General features: G+C 46.0%; 1 protein-coding gene across 5 annotated transcripts in view; it reads left to right on the top strand.

Annotated features, from left to right (window-relative positions):
* Window positions 1-17,687, top strand: part of LOC118079050 (protein FAM47E) — a 34,304-nt gene extending 16,617 nt beyond the window's left edge. For 2 of the 5 annotated variants that reach the window (XM_088660629.1, XM_088660626.1), the window contains exons 4-8: window positions 2,476-2,629; window positions 6,269-6,445; window positions 8,351-8,503; window positions 9,363-9,440; window positions 17,177-17,687. In XM_088660629.1, coding sequence (XP_088516755.1) covers window positions 2,476-2,629; window positions 6,269-6,445; window positions 8,351-8,503; window positions 9,363-9,440; window positions 17,177-17,302 — 688 coding nt within the window. In that variant the 3' untranslated portion in view covers window positions 17,303-17,687. Of the gene's footprint in view, window positions 1-2,475; window positions 2,630-6,268; window positions 6,446-8,350; window positions 8,504-9,362; window positions 9,441-10,407; window positions 11,979-16,041; window positions 16,368-17,176 lie in introns of those variants that run through there. The other 3 variants (XM_088660627.1, XM_088660628.1, XM_088660630.1) reach the window with 2 other exon arrangements.
* Window positions 17,688-17,814: the final 127 nt, after the last annotated feature.

Below are 17,814 nucleotides of genomic sequence, written 5' to 3'. Positions count from 1 at the left end.
AGTTATCTGTGATGCAATCAGTTAAGTTTTTTTTATTATTTAATTCATGGGGAGGAAGCTGCCCCCCTGCCTACGCTCATAGGCACAGGCCCAGTGGGCATGGAAATCACAGCTTTCCACTCTGGTTCAGGGTGGCCAAGAGACCGTCTGCCTGTCTGCACACTCAGACAGATGGACTAATAAAAGAGGAGGAGAGGCTGGACAGAGCGGACCCATGGAGGAAAGAGGAAATCACTGGCAGTGTGAGAAAGATGGCAAAAAGCAAACTTTGTGTTTCTGGTGCATGGTCTTTCCCAGCTTTAGAGGCACTGCCAAGCACACAAGGGAGCCTAGGTATGCCTCTGGGTGTGATGAAATTGTTGTTGTTGTTTAGTCGTGTCCGACTCTTCGTGACCCCCATGGACCATAGCACGCCAGGCACTCCTGTCTTCCACTGCCTCCTGCAGTTTGGTCAAACTCATGTTCGTAGCTTCGAGAACACTGTCCAACCATCTCGTCCTCTGTCGTCCCCTTCTCCTAGTGCCCTCAATCTTTCCCAACATCAGGGTCTTTCCCAGGGAGTCTTCTCTTCTCATGAGGTGGCCAAAGTATTGGAGCCTCAGCTTCAGGATCTGTCCTTCCTGTGAGCACTCAGGGCTGATTTCCTTCAGAATGGATAGGTTTTATCTTCTTGCAGTCCATGGGACTCCCAAGAGTCTCCTCCAGCACCATAATTCAAAAGCATCAATTCTTCAGCGATTAGCCTTCTTTATGGTCCAGCTCTCACTTCCATACATCACTACTGGGAAAACCATAGCTTTAACTATATGGACCTTTGTCGGCAAGGTGATGTCTCTGCTTTTTAAGATGATGTCTAGGTTTGTCATTGCTTTTCTCCCGAGAAGCAGGCATCTTTTAATTTCCTGACTGCTGTCACCATCTGCAGTAATCAAGGAGATGAAATACAGAAGTGCATTCGCTTAGAGGTTAACCATTAGAAACAGCTTTATGTCTGTTGGGTTTTCTGCGTGATTAGTCAAGTGTGCCTCAAAACATTCGATTCTGTATGATGCTTCTATGTCTCACTTTAAATGATGACAACGATGATGCAATCTCTCATCTTCTCATAAGGAGCAGAGGAAGGAGATATGGCTTAACAGGGCAGTCTTGTAGCTGAGGGATATGTCAGCTTGCTCCAACCCACCCTACTTAGCCCAGGCTACAAAACAAGCTGCCAAATTCCTGGAAGCTACATATCAAGAATGCTTGTGGTGTTGTCAGCAAAGGTGTTATTCTCCTGGACAGCGACTACCTTCATCCATTCTGGGATCTGGCAATGGTAGCTGGGATTGTCAAGATGCTAAGCGCCTATCCCAGTTTTTGAATCTGCCTTGCAAACCCACATGGAAAGCACTGAGTTTGGCTATTTTCCTGTAATCGGAGAAAGATGCAACAGAGAGATAAACAGAGCAGAGCTTATTTTGAGGCCCGTATTTATTTACTCATTTTGACCTTTATTGACCACTCATTAAGAGCAGCCTCTGGGAACTTGACACAACCCGTAGAAACTGATCCTATCTCTAAGCAGGCAATGTTGCAAGAGTTTCCCTTCTCTAAAGCTACTGCAAAGGCACAATAAATCTCTCAAAAATCTGCCACTTCTCATTTCGCTCTTCTTGCCTTTCCCCTGACTCTGTGATTCTGATGACTTCTCGCCAACATCTTTCTTTACCATACAGCACTCATAGCATTCCCACATAAGGAAATAAGATAACCCAAATGACTCTGATGACTAATGTGGGAACAAGGTAATTGGCATCCCACGGTCAGGGCCAGATTTAGGTTTAATGAGACCCTAAGTATGTTCAGCTGTCCTTTGTCAACAACAAATTGTTGCTGTTTTTGTGTTGAATATATGCTATATGGTAATTTATGGACCTAATAACTAATCTAAAGCCATTTGCACATAACAAAATATGTATTTTATCAAAGTAACACACCACAAAACACTGTTGCTGTATGTCGTTTTTATTTTATTTGTTTTTTCCTTTAATTTTTGGGGGGGCCCCAAGAGAGTGGGGCCCTAAGCTGTACCTTGTTTAGCTTATACGTAAATCTGGCACTGCCCATGGTAACAGGCAAGACTCAAGCCAGATCATTTACAGTACCAGATCCTGCACAAGAAACTCTGGCAAAGTTTTGCAGGGATTTGTTCTGTGAGCCACCATTAGGGATATAAGAAGGCATAATTTTCCATTATGCTCAATATTCAACACTTGCAGCATTGTTTCTGTTTCGCTGCAGTTGTTCTTCCACCAAAAAGTTACATTATTCCCCTCACTATCCACTGTGGTGAAATCATGTAACATATGTAAATAAAGTTGTCATTATGTTATTCCTTCCCACTCAATTAGATGCAGTGTGGGGGAGGGAAATATAATCGATTCCATGTGACAGAAACTTGATGATCACGATGTATTTTTCATTTCTCTTTAGGCCGTGGGCGCCTAAAAGCAAGAACCCTTATACATGGTTTAGTAAAAAAGAAGTGAGTGAGAGAGAAAAGGCAGCCCAAATAGCCTACGTTCCTCCCTTGGATGAGAATGTCAAGCGTGCAACGAAGGAGTTCGTTGAGTGGGTCAGCTCAATGGTAAGCTAAGAGAGGTGCAATGGCAGACTTCAGGGCAAAACCATCAAGGGTTCAGCTGATCCAGAGTGGGGGACTTCATGAAAGTCACAGAATCATAGAGTTGGAAAAGACCCTGAGGGTCATCTAGTCTAACCCCTTGCAATGCCGGAATCCTGCATACAGCCATCCCTGGCGGAACCCGAACCATCAACCTTCTGGTTAAAAGCCAGACACACTGACCCATTGCAGAGCTAGCATTCCAAAGCCCCCTCATCCTGACTATTTTGACACATCTTTGTTTTGGATTGCTCCTTTAGTCCATTGCTTACGTGACACTTTACAAACATTTGAACATGATTCTCCATTCGCCTCTCAATTGCCCCTCCCCTAGGCTAAACATACTCAACTATGAGCTCTTGAATTTCCTGTAGAGATAGAGCAGGCACAGGCAAACTCGACCCTCCAGATGTTTTGAGACTACAATTCCCATCATCCCTGACCACTGGTCCTAGGGACGATGGGAGTTGTAGTCCCCAAACATCTGGAGGGCCGAGTTTGCCTATGCCTGAAACAGAGCAACATTCTGAAGTGTGGTGGATGTGGTCTGATTCATATTTGCATTTGTTTTCAGGCTGAAAAATGTGTATTCAGACTACTTCCACAAAACACAGAATATTTGTAGAAAATGGCTATGTGAGGGATTTCCCCCCAGCATCCCACCTGATAGCTGTTTCTGTGTTCATCTTCCATAAATGTAAAGCCCTTTGACCAATCTCTGCGCAGTATTTAAAACTGAGCACAAAATAGGGCACCACCAGCTCACTAAGCATAATGAATATGTTTATTTTAGTGTCCTTGTTGTTGTTGTTGACATCCGTCTGTCTTGAGAGACAATGGAGTTCACCTCTGGGGATGAAGTCAAACCGCTGTGTTTCCAGAAGAGTGTTAATGTGTGATGGGTGCTTCTTACACATGCAATTTTTTGCAGCGTCCCCACAACATCTTTGGCATCAAAATGTCAGTCCATATTTTTCCTCGTTTAATTCAGATTTACTCTTTTGGCATAAAAATCCAGTAACCTTAATATTGGGTGTTAGAACCATTTGTTTGCAATATTAAGCCCCCATTTGGTTTCTGAAAGCACCCTTAGCTATTAATAATATGCTGAATAGAAGGAGAATTGTTCACTCTTTCGGAAATCAGAATACAAGAATACACAGTCAGGGAAACTTTGACACATTTCTTAATCTCTGTTGTGCTGTAGAGTAAAAAGCAAAAGGAAAGAGGAACTGAGAAACTTGTTAATTCAACATCAGTGAAATTCTCCAGTGCGATTCACGTGCATCATGACCTGGTCACTCTTGTGAGGTCCTAAAAATAGCAGCAGGATGTAGAGCTAGTGGTTTAAAGTCTGCACTTTAGCATTAGCGGGGGGGAAACTTACTGCATATAATAGAGCATTGTGTGGAGCCCCCCAAAATGATGTGGTTTTGGAACATCGGTTATCTTATAATTTGCATATTTTAAGGCAATGCAGATCCATAGTGTTCCTGCTACTCAGACACATGTGGGCCTTTGGGCCAGTATAATTTAGCTATTTTCCCACTTGTTTCTTTATTACAGCCGAGCACTTGGATGCGTAAACAATAGCTTACATAACGTGAGCCATACAGTTCTGTCGTGTAGTTGTCTGTTTATTTGTTTATTTCACACATGTTCAAAAACTTTAATAAATACTTTAAAAAAAAAGTTAATAGGGGAAAGGATAGAACAAACGTTTTACTTTCAACCAGTTCTGGTATATAATTTAACAGGATCTGATGCTTCCTCCTCCAAATTAATAGAGATAACATTCTGGAACAGTCTCCCAGGGAGAGCTGAGCTTTGTGAAGGGTTATATTCTTATTTCTCTTCTGATGACTTGTTTGTTTGTGGTCTCTCCCCCTCTTTGCATGTGATTTTGGGTGCTCTCTGGAGCAACATGGTTTGGAGGCAGGAAGGTGGGTGACACAGTGTCATCCGATGAAATCTTCGGAGTGACTTCATGTTCAGGTCCCATTAGTCATCTCCTCTAGGGCAGATGACTAGTAGAATCAAGAAGTAAAGTCCTCCCCCCCTATATTACACCACTTCAGGCTGCATTTTGAATGTTGGGGCAGTGACATAGCATGGGGGGGGGCAGGGGAGGTTGCCCTAGCACAAAATTGTTAAGGGCGCAAAATTTCAACACTTGGTGCTGCCTCAATACAGCTGTCCCACACTTCCATCACTGGGCACCATTGAAAATGGCTTCTCCATGTGAACCAGACTGGAACAATTCTTGGCTGCTGAAATAACCTGCTGTTGTTTGAGTGCATGTGTGAAGGGGCCCCTGACAGGGGCGTACCCAGGATCAAAATTAGGGGGGGCAAGGGGCGGGGGCAAGGGGCTAGAGGGGAGGGGCCACAATGGGAATGTGGGCGGGGCTACGTGGCCTGCGTCCTCCCAGCTCTTCTGAGGAGGCAGCCCCAGGCTCTTGTTCCCGGCGCGAAGCTCCAGAGGCACGCGGGGAACGCAAGCCTGGGGCTGCCTCCTCCGCGCCTCCCAGGTCTTCCGAGGAGGCGGCCCCAAGCTCCCGTTCCCGGCGCGAAGGGAAGGGTTGAAGGAGCCTGCAGTGTGTGTGTGTGTGCGTGCATGCGTGTGTGCGTTTGCTGCTGCTGACTGCCTGTATTTCGAATTGGGGGAGTGTCTGTTTCTCCTGCTGCAGGGGAGAAAACTACAAAGAAGTGACTTCTTGGTGGGGGTGGTCGGGGTGGGGTGGGGAGAACAAGCGAGGATCCCTCCGTCTCTTACGTTTACACCCCACCGCTTTTGCAGCTCGATAGTGGGAGGGGGAGAGGAGAAAGTGCGATGGGTTATGGAAAGGGGAAAGGGGGGAGGGCTGGTCTGTTTCTTTCTGGCTGGGGCCGCGCGCCCCGATTTTTGCATTGAGATTTCTTCTTTCTTTTTAGCTTGGGGGGGGCAGCTGGCTTCTAGAGTAGGGCAGCTGCCCTAACTTGCCCCGTGGTGGGTACGCCCTTGGCCCCTGACCATCGTGTCCGACTCTGGGGTTGCGGCGCTCATCTCGCTCTAAAGGCCGAGGGAGCCGGCGTTTGTCCGCAGACAGCTTCCAGGTCATGTGGCCAGCATGACAAAGCTGCTTCTGGTGAACCAGAGCAGTGCACGGAAACGCCGTTTACCTTCCCGCCGGAACGGTCCCTATTTATCTACTTGCACTTTGATGTGCTTTCGAACTGCTAGGTGGGCAGGAGCTGGGACTGAGCAACGGGAGCTCACCCCGTTGCAGGGAATTGAACCGCTGACCTTCTGATCAGCAAGCCCTAGACTCTGTGGTTTAACCCACAGCGCCACCTGGGTCCCTTATATGTGTGAATGTAGAGCACCCTAAAAGACTGCAGTCTTACGCCCACAATTAATCAGTGTGACCTAACAGTGACGAAACAAGAGGCCAAGGTTTTTGCTCTAAAAGCTGTGACAATTAGAGCTGGTGATACAACTAGTCTTCCAGGCCCTTGCCCATCTGCTGAAATGTGCAGCTCACCACAATTATCTTCCTTAGAGAGTGTTTGCAATGACTGAAATGGCTGCCTTCTGAAAGTGTTCTTGGGTTTCTAATTCCAGGGAGTTGAAAAGTATAAAATTGATGAAGCCACCATCATGAAATTGTTTGACACGAGCTACGAATCAGAATCCAAGTCAGCACCCATGAAAATTGTGCAGCTTTACAATGTGCCAGGAGAGCTGAAGGCATGCCAGGGGCGCCGTCCAGACTGGCAAACCATCAGGAGCTCTATGAAGGTAAATTGCAAGAAAATCCCAGTTTCAGTGGGCTGTGAGTTTGAGCAAGTGGGATGGCAGTGGGATGGGTGGGAAAAGGAGTGTTTGCTTAACTCTTCCCCCTCGGGTCATTATTCCATTTTGCAAAGTGTGGTTGGCACAATGATGGTACACTGGTGGATTTATACTGGAGCTTCCACACATCATTGTGCAGTGTTATTCCTCAGTGTTACCATATTATTGCCATCTGGAGGGGCACTCTTGCACTACAGCACAACAAAAGTGGCACAAAAAATAAACCAGAACATTTGTGTTACAAAAATAATTTCAGCAGGAATTTACAGGATATGCAGTGTTTGGAAACAAAGCAGTACGACTGCCCTGAAACCTTTGTAGATGCAAAACAGTATTGAAAGTCAGATTGCATATACAGTGGAACCTCAGTTTATGAACACCTCGGTTTACGAATTTTTGGTTTACGAACGCCGCGGACTCATCTGGAACGGATTAATCCACTTTCCATTACTTTCAATGGGAAAGTTTGCTTCAGTTTATGAACGCTTCAGTTTATGAACAGACTTCTGGAACCAATTACACCCATGCTTCGGGTTAAGTACGCTTCAGGTTGAGTACTCCGCGGACCCATCTGGAACGGATTAATCCACTTTCCATTACTTTCAATGGGAAAGTTCGCTTCAGTTTATGAACGCTTGAGTTTATGAACAGACTTCCGGAACCAATTACACCCATGCTTCAGTTTATGAACGCTTCAGTTTAAGTACTCCGCGGACCCATCTGGAACGGATTAATCCACTTTCCTTTACTTTCAATGGGAAAGTTTGCTTCAGTTTATGAACGCTTGAGTTTATGAACAGACTTCCGGAACCAATTGTGTTCATAAACTGAGGTACCACTGTAACTGCCCTGATATGTCTGTCATGATCACAAGCCATCATGAATGCACAAGCGAAATTCCAGGGTTGTGAATTGTCTGGCATTTCTGCTACTCAGAACAGTGTTCTTAGATTGCCACTTGCTGGGAACTCTGTAGTACTGCATTCGCAGAGATCTGCAGGCTGGTGGCCATTCTCTTCATTAGATACCAGGAAAATGTCTACCAACTGGTGGGAATATGTATGGAAATTTGGCCCTTAAGTTGGTCTGCAGTTTTCCCCTGTGTCCTTTCTTGATCCTTAACCTCCAAGCCTGTTGGGCACAAGAATGTTTGCTCCTTGGTTGCTTTTCTAGGCACACAAATAGGTCTGAGGCGAGGGCAAGGATTGGTGCAATCAAGGTTGCGGATATTACAAAAGTGCAGGTGGCTCCCTAATGTTGTGATATTTCCCCTGTGTAAAGGAACATTTGCGGACTGTTCTCTCCTTGGTGAAAAGGGACATATTTCTCCAAAACATTGTATTTCCCTCCCTCTTAGCTTTGCACCAGTATTTTCCCCATCCATACCAGCAAAGGTGGGTAGTGCTCGTTGGGGCTGGTAGAGTGGAAGGCAAGGAGGCAAACAGTAGGCGAAGCCAAGGTCAAGGACAGGCAGAGCCAGAGTCAACAAATTCTAGTTTTGTCCCATCTTCCTCTCTGCTGAGCTCTGCAAGGGCAGCACTAAGACTAAAGAGGAAGAAGTCAATAGGCAAGGCTATCCCACGGGCTGGTTGCAAGTTGGAAGGCAAGCAGGTGGGGGTTGTCTGAGGGCAGAATGATGACATTGGTGGGGCAACCCCTGCGCTTGCCCTAATGGACCAGCCTCCGTTGCATGCCAGACCAACAAGACTGCATGAATGGTGAGTAATTTTTTATGCCATCATGGTGAGACGTAAGCACAAAATGAATATTTATAAAATGACATACATGGCAAAAAAAACAAAACAAAGCCACAAACACCTAATACCGTGCCCTTGTTCTTTTGCCTATCAGACACCTCCTCCGCCAAAATGGGACAAGATTAAATATGGAGCCTGGTATCTTCCACCCAAGAAATGGAAAAAGAAAAAAGTCAGAGATGAGGAAGAAATCCCTGTATGTCTGCAATCCTTTATGGACTTAAGGAAGAAGAAGCCGCCCCAAAAGGTAATGAAAATGCCCATAAGTGTTCTATGCTGGGCAAGCTGGAAACTGTCTGCAGACAAATGTCGGCTCCCTCGGCCAGTAAAGCGAGATGAGCGCCACAACCCCAGAGTCGTCTGTGACTGGACTTAATGGTCAGGGGTCCCTTTACCTTTACCCAGGTACCTGAGTTTTGAATAAGCACATGCATTCAAGGAACTCCTTGTGTGTGTGTGACAAAAGGCAGTTACTGGTGGCCTTTGGGAAGCATGAAAAGTGCTAATTGGAATGCACCTGTGCCATTCACAAGTGACATGAGGTGCCATGGATTTTGTCTTTGCGTATCTGTCAGGATTTCCCTATTTATAGAGGGAGGCAGAGTGGGTTGGAATTTCGCCACTCAGCACAGCTGCAGGGCTCTAGCTGATATGGTATGTTGTCAAGTGATATGAAAGTTCAGTAAGTGGAATTTGATGCACGGTGGCTAAGATTTTCACTCATAGAAACAGTACTTTTTGATGTCGCAGTGAACAAGTATCTGAAGAAGTGTGCATGCACACGAAAGCTCATACCAAAATAAAAACTTAGTTGGTCTTTAAGGTGCTACTGAAGGAATTTTTTTATTTTGCAGTGAACAAGTATAAGTAAACAGTTCCAAAGTTTCTGAATGAGCAGCAGTTCAGAAACTGACACACAAAATAATATATGTGAATGGAGAATGCACCATAGAATTTGTTTACCTTATTTGTAAGAAAATTACCCAGGTGTTCCGGTGTGCCTCTGGTCCCTAGGGGCAATGATATTATAGGTAAACCTGAATATGTGAAAAATAGAGTCTGAACATTCCTTTCATGTGTGAAATTAGTAAAATCTATTTTTGCAGCTGGAGGAGGGAAGTGGGTTCCATGCAATCTACGCCTTTGAGCAATTTCTCGAAAGGAAAGGCTACAGGAAGCCTCAGGTGAGCAAATCCCATTGTCCGTGATACAACTAGAGATCATTACTGAAGCTGCTGCAGCTTTGTAGAGGCAGCATTTTTATGTGGCTACATCAAACCTTCCCAACCATGTGTGACCTGCCAAGCCTAACTTGACTTACTAGTGCTTGACAACCCTTTGTTTTTGCAGTCAATGCAGCAAAATCAGGTGTCATGCATGGCTGATGGGTTGTATAGGTTTGGTCCAGAGCAGGTGTGGGGAACCTCAGGCCAAGGGGCAGATGTGGCCCTCCAGTCCTCTCTGTCTGGCCCTTGAGATTCTACCAAGGCCACACCCCTATCTAACCACACCCTCCTGAGGCCACACCCCTCACCTGCTATGCTTCACACCTTTGAGTATTTTTGCCTAGCTAGAACGTGCCCTTGTGACTGCTGCTTGTCTGGATGGAGGATAGAGGTGTGTGTGTGTGTGTAGAGTAGCCTATTGTATAAAGGTAAATTTTACATTAATTGCTCTGCCCCCCCTTTGCCTCTGGCCCTGGCCACCACTGGTATGTGGCCCCCAGAAGGCTGCCCAGAAGGGAATTAGCCAAATTGGTAGCTTTCACTATATCACGTGGGAGTTCCATAGCTTAACTATCCACTGTGTGAAGAAATAAGATAATGATTTGAGATGGTATGGGAACTTGCAGCATTTACATAGCACAAGAGTGTTCAAAGTGCTTGATATATATTTTCTCAGTGGTTTCCCCATTGACCTTGTAAGGGCAAGGCAGTTTTATTATCCCCTTAATGCTGACTGAGGTGTGCCAATGGCCATCAGATCAATTAATTAATGGTAGAGATTTGAACCAGGGACTTACTGGTTCATAGCTTAGGCTCTTCCTATGCATTTCCTTTTGTTTCACTGCTGACCAAACACACTTTGCAGGTTTTCTGAAACAATATACAGTACAAACTATCGCCTAACATAATCCTCTCCCTATTTAAGAGCTGTCATTTATAAGACTATAACACTGTAAGAAAACCCCTACTGGATCAAGTCAAAGGCCCATCTACTCCAGCATCCTGTTCTCACGGAGGTCAACCAGATGCCTAGAGGAAGCTTGCAAGCAGAACCTGAGCGCAACAGTTCCAGTGTGTTTTAGGTGCTTTTGTGTTGTGTTGGTTCACTCTTCCCCTGAGTTTTACTCAGAGTACACCCACTGAAATTAGAGGGCCTAACTTAGCTATCTTGATTAATTTATACTATTACTATAGTTACTATCACCCACTCTCCTCTCGAAGTTCCCAGGGCGGGTGACAGCTATTTAAAATGCAATATTAAAAATAATATTTAAAAATTTGCAGCTACAAACAAAAACACCATCTAAATAATACAAGTCCACACGACTGCATACATTTAGATTCCCGGTGTTTATTCAGTGTGTGTACTCTGCATAATGCACAGTTAAATATAACCCTTTGTGTTTGTTTCGGTGATAAAAAAAAGGCCAACCATGCATTTCTCAAAAGGATATTAACAGGACACCTGCTGGTATCTGAAGGCATGCAGAATTTGGCAGGGAATAAATTGGAGGGCTGTAATATGGAAACAAAGAGTAGCCTCCCCTACTTGTTACAATGCAGCCACATGTCCCATTAGACAGGAAGCTGCTTCTTTCTTGCAAAGCACCCTCAAAAAGATGTGATTTGCAGGAAAAGGGGCAGGAGGGGAGGCCATTTATCCGAGATGCTGCACACCCCCACCCCACCCCCCTGTGCCACTTCACCTTGCACTCTAGGCTGCAGTTCGCCCCCAAGCAAGGCCGTCAGGTTAGCTCACATGGCTAGAGCCTGCCTGGTGCTGCTGATAATGCCAAAATCGTGAGTTCAATCCCCGTACACGCCAGCTGCATATTCCTGCATTGCAGGGGGTTGGACTAGAGGAACCCTTGGGGTCCCTTCCAACCCTGTGATTCTAAGTGTGCACCTAATGTTGGTACAACGGCCACAAGCACATGCATTGTATGGGTATACTCATAAGGATCAATGAACGGCAACAGTATTCTGCTAAATGTATGTGCGGCGACAAATGTGGGTATGTTGCAACATAATGTGTGAAATGGCCTTAGTGTATACAGTAGTGGAGGGTGGAAACAATTTTGCACGGCTGATCCAAAGAACAACAGGAACTTATCACAGTTCGATTTGGGAACAGCCACTACCTTGGTCAAGCCAATGGATGACCTCTGGCGGGGGATAGATAGCAAAAGCAACATCCCTCCTGGTTTTCCTGGCTCTCTCACCAGCCTTTGATAACACTGATCACACACACACAGTGGGCTGGCATAAGACTCAATCTTCTTGGTAGTGGCACCCGCGTTGGGGTAATTCCTTGATGAAGACAGTTCAGCTGTCATGCTTTGTTGGCTTTTAGAAGCAAGGTGGTCCAAGACTGTTTCTCTGAATCGGGATTTTTAAGATGGAGAATGCCTGTATATATTTTATGACACTCTTGTAATTTTTTTTTTTACTGTATCGTATTTCATTGTAAACTGCCCATATTGCTCACTATTAAGCAATAAAACAAGAAAACAATAAAAGTTAAGAATTAATGGCGAGAATAAGAAATATTGCAACAATTAAGAACCATTAACACATTAAAAACACCAACTATCAGTTGCAAATTGAGTTCAGATTAGGAGTATTCAAGAGGTAGCAACCCTGGGTTAAATTTTTGGTTAGAGCTGGGTTTAGCCAACATTTTAGTAGATTGGATCTCCTGATATCTTTTTCTTTGCACTGAAAGCTGTGTATGTGGGGGATGGGGGCAAGTGGACTGTGGCTGCAGCAGCGAGGGCAGAGGAACTTCAACCTTGGTATTTTAAAATACCTGACCTTTTTATTACCTGCCATGCTGTTTCTGGTTTTAATTATTTTAATTAATTACTTGTGGATTATTGTCTTTTAAATGTTGTTTACACCTAACGCTACTATGTTAAGAGGAAAGGTGGAATATAAATTAGCCATTGAGGGGAGGAAACACCTTCCCCTATCCCTTGCAATACCATTTTTTTTCTCATGGGAATTGCACCCATTAAGCTGCTTTTAGATGGGGTGTTTGTGGAGAGTTTCCTATCTTTTTTCACCTAATTTGGGAAAATCCATGGGGTGTCAGGTTAACTGCCATCCCAACTGGATTGTAGTGTAAACCACTTACATACTTTGTCAGCCTTCCTCAGCTTTGTGCCCTCCAGCTGTTTTGGACGCATGCTGACTAGGGCTGATGGGAGTTGTAGTCCAAAACACCAGGTTGGGGAAGGCTGCACTATGCTATGCCAGCAGTCATTCTGCTTGTTATGCAGCTCCCAAAGTCACAAAGTGCCTGTTTATAAAAGAGTGGAAGCCCTAAGCAGAATAAATTACATTCTCAAGCATTTTTGCAAAGCGGGCAAAAAAACCAACGCAAATAAGAACTCGAAGTCCCTGTGGGCCCCGAAGGCACAATGGGTTGATTTGACAAACACTCTGCCCTGCCCCTGGCTGTTCCTGAAGACAACATCCCACCCGTCTGCCTCTGCAGCAACAATTGTGCTGCTCCCATGAAGTTAAGGACTCACCAACTGGAATAATTGCTCACAATGTTGTGGTAGTGCTTCGTGGCAGGTGGGGAGAAGGCAGGCGAGCAACCTTCCTCTTGGAGATGACACCTGCACACAACACAACAAAGCCCCCCTGTGCCCAGGGCCAATCTGAGGACAAAGAGTGGACAAGGAGGGCTGCGGCCCCTCCTCTGTGGCCAGTTTTGCAGGGCTGCCAAAGTGAGTGGCTTGCAAAACTGGGCTGCAAAACCTAGCCTCTCGGTAATGTCCTGGCAGCCGCCCCCCTGCTCAAGGTGAGCTGAGGCACTTTCCTCAGTGGCAGATCTAGCTTCTGAGGTGAATGCTAAACAACTAAACATCCTGAGCCAGCCCTGAGCAGAGGGGCAGCCTTGGTAGTTCCTCTGCCCCCAGAGGGAAAACATGGCTCAGGAGAGGGCATTCTCTGTGGCAGCTCCTAAGCTGTGGAACTCCGTCTTTGTCTGGCACCTTGATTATACAGCTTCCAGAGAATGCTGAAGTCTCACCTCTTTACCCTGGCTGTTGACACCTGAAGTGTATATTTTTAGCACCCACCTTATTTTGTGATTTTAAGATTTAATACTGTGCTTTAATGTTGCAAGTAGCAATGGAACCTTAGCGTGAAGGGCAGGCAATCAATCAATCAATCAATCAATCAATAATAAAGACTCAACTCAACTTAGTACCCACTTCAGCTACCGTGTTTCTCCAAAAAGACACCGTCTTATATTTATTTTTCCTCAAAAAACACACACTATGGCTTATTTTCAGGGGGTGTCTTATTTTTTTCCTCCTCCTCCTCCTCCTCCTCCTGCCACGGCCGGCATTGCTGCTGCGCCTATCACTATGTCTTATTTTCGGGGTATGGCTTATATTCCTTGAATGCTTAAAAATCCTGCTATGGCTTATTTTATGGGTCTTAAAATATGAGAAACAGGGTAAGCCTCAAGGCAAGCACCTACCGTGTTTCCCCTATTTTAAGACGTAGTCATTTTATAAGACGTAGCAGGATTTTTACACTTTTGCGGAATTAAGCCATACCCCGAAAATAAGCCATACCCCGAGCCAGCGGAACCCAGCATGCCGGCCGCGGCAGGAAAAGGAGGGCTGCTGGGTTGGTGCCCGGAACCGGCTACTGCTGCTGCTGCAGCAGCGCCACTTAGAATGAGACCGCCGAGCGCCCCAGCAGCGGGACCGACAATGTGCCCAGCAACACAGCACGGAGCGCCCCAAGCCACAACAGCAGGAGGAGGAGGATTCAAAGGGCTGGGTCCCGGAGACTCAGGGCGCTCCGCGCACCGCCTCCTCTTTCTCCCGCGGCTCAGCACCTGGAACTGGTTGCTGCTGTTGCTGCTGCTGAAGCGCCGTGCAGCTCTCTATCCGTCCTCGCCCTCAACTGCTAATTTCTCCCTCACACACGGGCGGGGGGGGGGAGAAACAGGAGGAGGCACAAGCACCGTGCGCTCGGCCCTCTTTCGGTGCTCGCACAGAGGAGGCATGAACACGCACGCAAGAAAGGATGGGTGGGGGGAGGAGGAGAGCGGTGTTTGTGACACGCTCGCGAAAGAATGGCTGAGCGGCCGTGCGCACGGAACGGTGTCTCTCCCTCTGTGTGTGTGTGTGTGTGAGAGAGAAAAGGCGGGGAGCGAGGAAAGGAGACAACTGGGGCGGGGAAGAGGAGGAGGAGGCTTTCCGCAAGGCGGAGGACTGAGAGGCGCTACCAAACAGGAAGCGCTGCCACCGAGCCAGGAGCCGCTCCGCGCTTCCCTCGGCAAAAAAGGCGCGACCTGCAGCTGTCACAAAAGCCTCCCCGAGCCCAGCTGACTGGCGGCTGTCAGAGCGCAGACAAGGAAAAGCCTGGCGAACCGCTGACAAGCGGGTTCAAGCCGCTTGTCAATGGACTCAACAAAGGAGGGGGAGGGAGTGGAAGCCTCCGCACACAACAGTACCCCTCCAAAGGCGCCACAAGCCAGCCCTAAAACTGGACACGTGGCCTGAGGCGCGCGAAAACGGCACCCTGCCGCCCAAATACCGGTAGCTGGTGGCGGTTAGAGCGCTCCCGCTCAGAGCGCTAGCCTAGAGCACGGAAAACATGGCAAAAGCTTAAAATTAGCCCGGCCACTAAAGCGCTCCCGCTCCCAGCGCAAGCAAACGGAGCGTTCTGGACTGCTCCCCCTTCAAGCAGCTAAAAAGCCGCTCAACGAAGCCTATGCAACCGAAAAAATTACCCCCCCCAAGGCGCACCCCCCAGCAGGGAACACGCAGTGAAGGTACGGCACTAGGAGGATGAGGGGGTGGGAGTGGGGGTGGGGAAGGGTTAGGGTGGGACAGGGCGGGGATAAGAAGGGATTAGGAAATCAAGGAAACACAAGGGAAACGACGATCCAGCAAGCCTCCTCCTCCGGCTCCCAGAGGCTCGGGGCGCTCCGCGCGCGCTGCTGGGCGACAACCCGGCAAGCCGCCTCCTTGTGTTGTAAGAAGACTAGACTCAGCAGCAGAATAGAAATAAATGCAAAACTGCTTGAACACACCAAATATTTTCCTTATTTTGTGTATCACTTTGCATCTTACTTAAGACACCCACCGAAAATAAGCCACCCTGTGGTTTTTTTGAGGAAAAAAGTTATAAGACGGTGTCTTAAAAAAGGGGAAACACGGTAACCTGTCCACCCCACAATATTCTGGTTGTGCCAGAATGTGGGCAGTGATGTGCCTTTCAACATGTATCTCCCTAAAAGAGATAGTTGGCTGCTGCATTTAGATGCTCGTTCAGGTGTTCATTTCTGCCTAACACTCCCTAATCCTGCAAGTGATTCTCTACAGCAGCTTTCTGATGCAGATAAGGTTTCGGGTCTGGTTTCTACATTTTTGGTGTGGATGCTCCACTTCACTTCAGTATGGTAGATATGGTATATGGGTATCTTACCATTAGAAACTAAGGTGGTATGTGATACCAAAAACTTCCCCGTTCCTTTCCAAACCTCTTCCCTGTGACCATATTAATGCACATTTATACGTGATAGGGCAAAGCTGTTCGCAAAGCCAAATGCTTTGGCGATCTAACAGGGAAAACTAAGACAAAGAAGACTGGAGCAAAGGACTTGAACAGATCTTCATCCGAGAACCTGAAGGAGCTGCATGAAGCTAAACTAGAGGAGTTCAAGAAAAGTGTTTGCTTTCCTCCCATTTATTTGAAAAGGAAACCTTTCTTCCGTTCCCCCCGACCTGGTATCTACTTGTAACATGAATAAATAATGTTTTAGATCATTCTTGGAAATGTGTGGTATATCCACATACGTTTCCCCCCCTATTGATCCTGTCTCTTTGCACTACTTTCGTTTTTGAGCCTGTTTTTTATACATTCAGCAAAATCAAGTCATAAAGCACATCTTGCACTGTTTGAGGCTGTCACAACTTTTGAATACTCCATGTGAAGGGAGAGAGAGAGAATCTGTTTGCACAGAAAAAAAATCTGTAGCGAAGTGGCACGGAAGGGGAAAGGTTTATACCTAACTTGGAACTTAGAGGGGGCTGTTCTCATAGAACCCAGTTAGAAAAATCAGAAATAAGTACCAGTAGTTGTTTGAGAGGAGAAGCATGCTGTGCCCTGATTAAGTCTCCTCATTCCTGACTTTCCACTCAAGTTTATTGTTGCCTCTGAGGTTCTCTAACTGGGCTCCACATGCACAGGGCAGTGGCTGCAAGCTGATCTCCAGCATAAGAGCTACAACTACTCTGACAAGCACAAGATGTTAAAGAAAACTTCCTAAGTCCCTAAACCAGGCTGGTGCCGTCGAGATGTTTTGGATTAGGAGTCAGATCAGCTTCAGGTGAAGCTGGCAAAAGTTGTAATCCGAAACTTGTTGCAGGCATTGGGTTGGCCAAGGCTGCCCTAGACCAACAGAATACTAACTGGACCACACTGGCTTACCCATCCAACCACACACACCGTGAAAGCTGTCTCAGTTGGTTACCAATTTTACTTTAACACAGCAAGTTTGTTCCTTACATTGATGCAACAACTGACGTAGTCATCAGACAATGGCTAATATGCCACAGGAAATACAATTGAGTTGTGATTTACCATGAAAACGTCGCAGTCCCCTATGTAGCTTATTGCCATGGCAACGTGATAATTCTTGTGTTTGTCTGCTTCAGTTCCTTCTGCAGATGTTGGCTGCAATTAATTCTTCCAAGCTATTAGAGGAGGATGACCCTTCCTCAAGAAGATTATCTATGAAGACCATTGAAGAAATGAGATTGCATTCCTCCTCAGTCTTCTAAGTATCCATCCTGCTCAGTGAGTGCCTGTTTTTCCTTACGAAAAACCAAGGCAAAAAGTTACTTGTAAAAAGATCAGCCAAGTTGTCTCAGATTTCTCGCTTCCCTTCATCAGAAACTGCAGAGACAAGCATGATTTGTTACACACATAGATAAATTAACTAAGGAAATGGGTGAGGCCATAAAATTAAAATAAAGATTGGCCACTAAAATGTCTTAATATTACAGGGGTAGCGGAGAGAATTATTCAGAGATTATATATTAGGAGAAACTTAGTACATGTATTATGAGTGTAACTGTTGTTTAACACAGTAATTTACATCCTGCATTTTAAACACTGGCTGTATCTAATAATAAAAAAGCTTTGTCTCTCAGCTTGACCAACATTACTACCTGATTTTGTTCTTCAATGTAGTGTGATTATTATTATTATTATTATTATTATTATTATTATTATTATTATTGGGACAGAAAGCGTATGTTCTGTCCCAATTTCAACCCAGGAAGCTGCAGGA

Source organism: Zootoca vivipara, chromosome Z1 (assembly GCF_965207765.1).
Source record: "Zootoca vivipara chromosome Z1, rZooViv2.hap1.1, whole genome shotgun sequence".
In the NCBI taxonomy this organism is placed as follows: Eukaryota; Metazoa; Chordata; class Lepidosauria; order Squamata; family Lacertidae; genus Zootoca; species Zootoca vivipara.
This window is presented reverse-complemented; position numbering and strand designations above follow the sequence as displayed.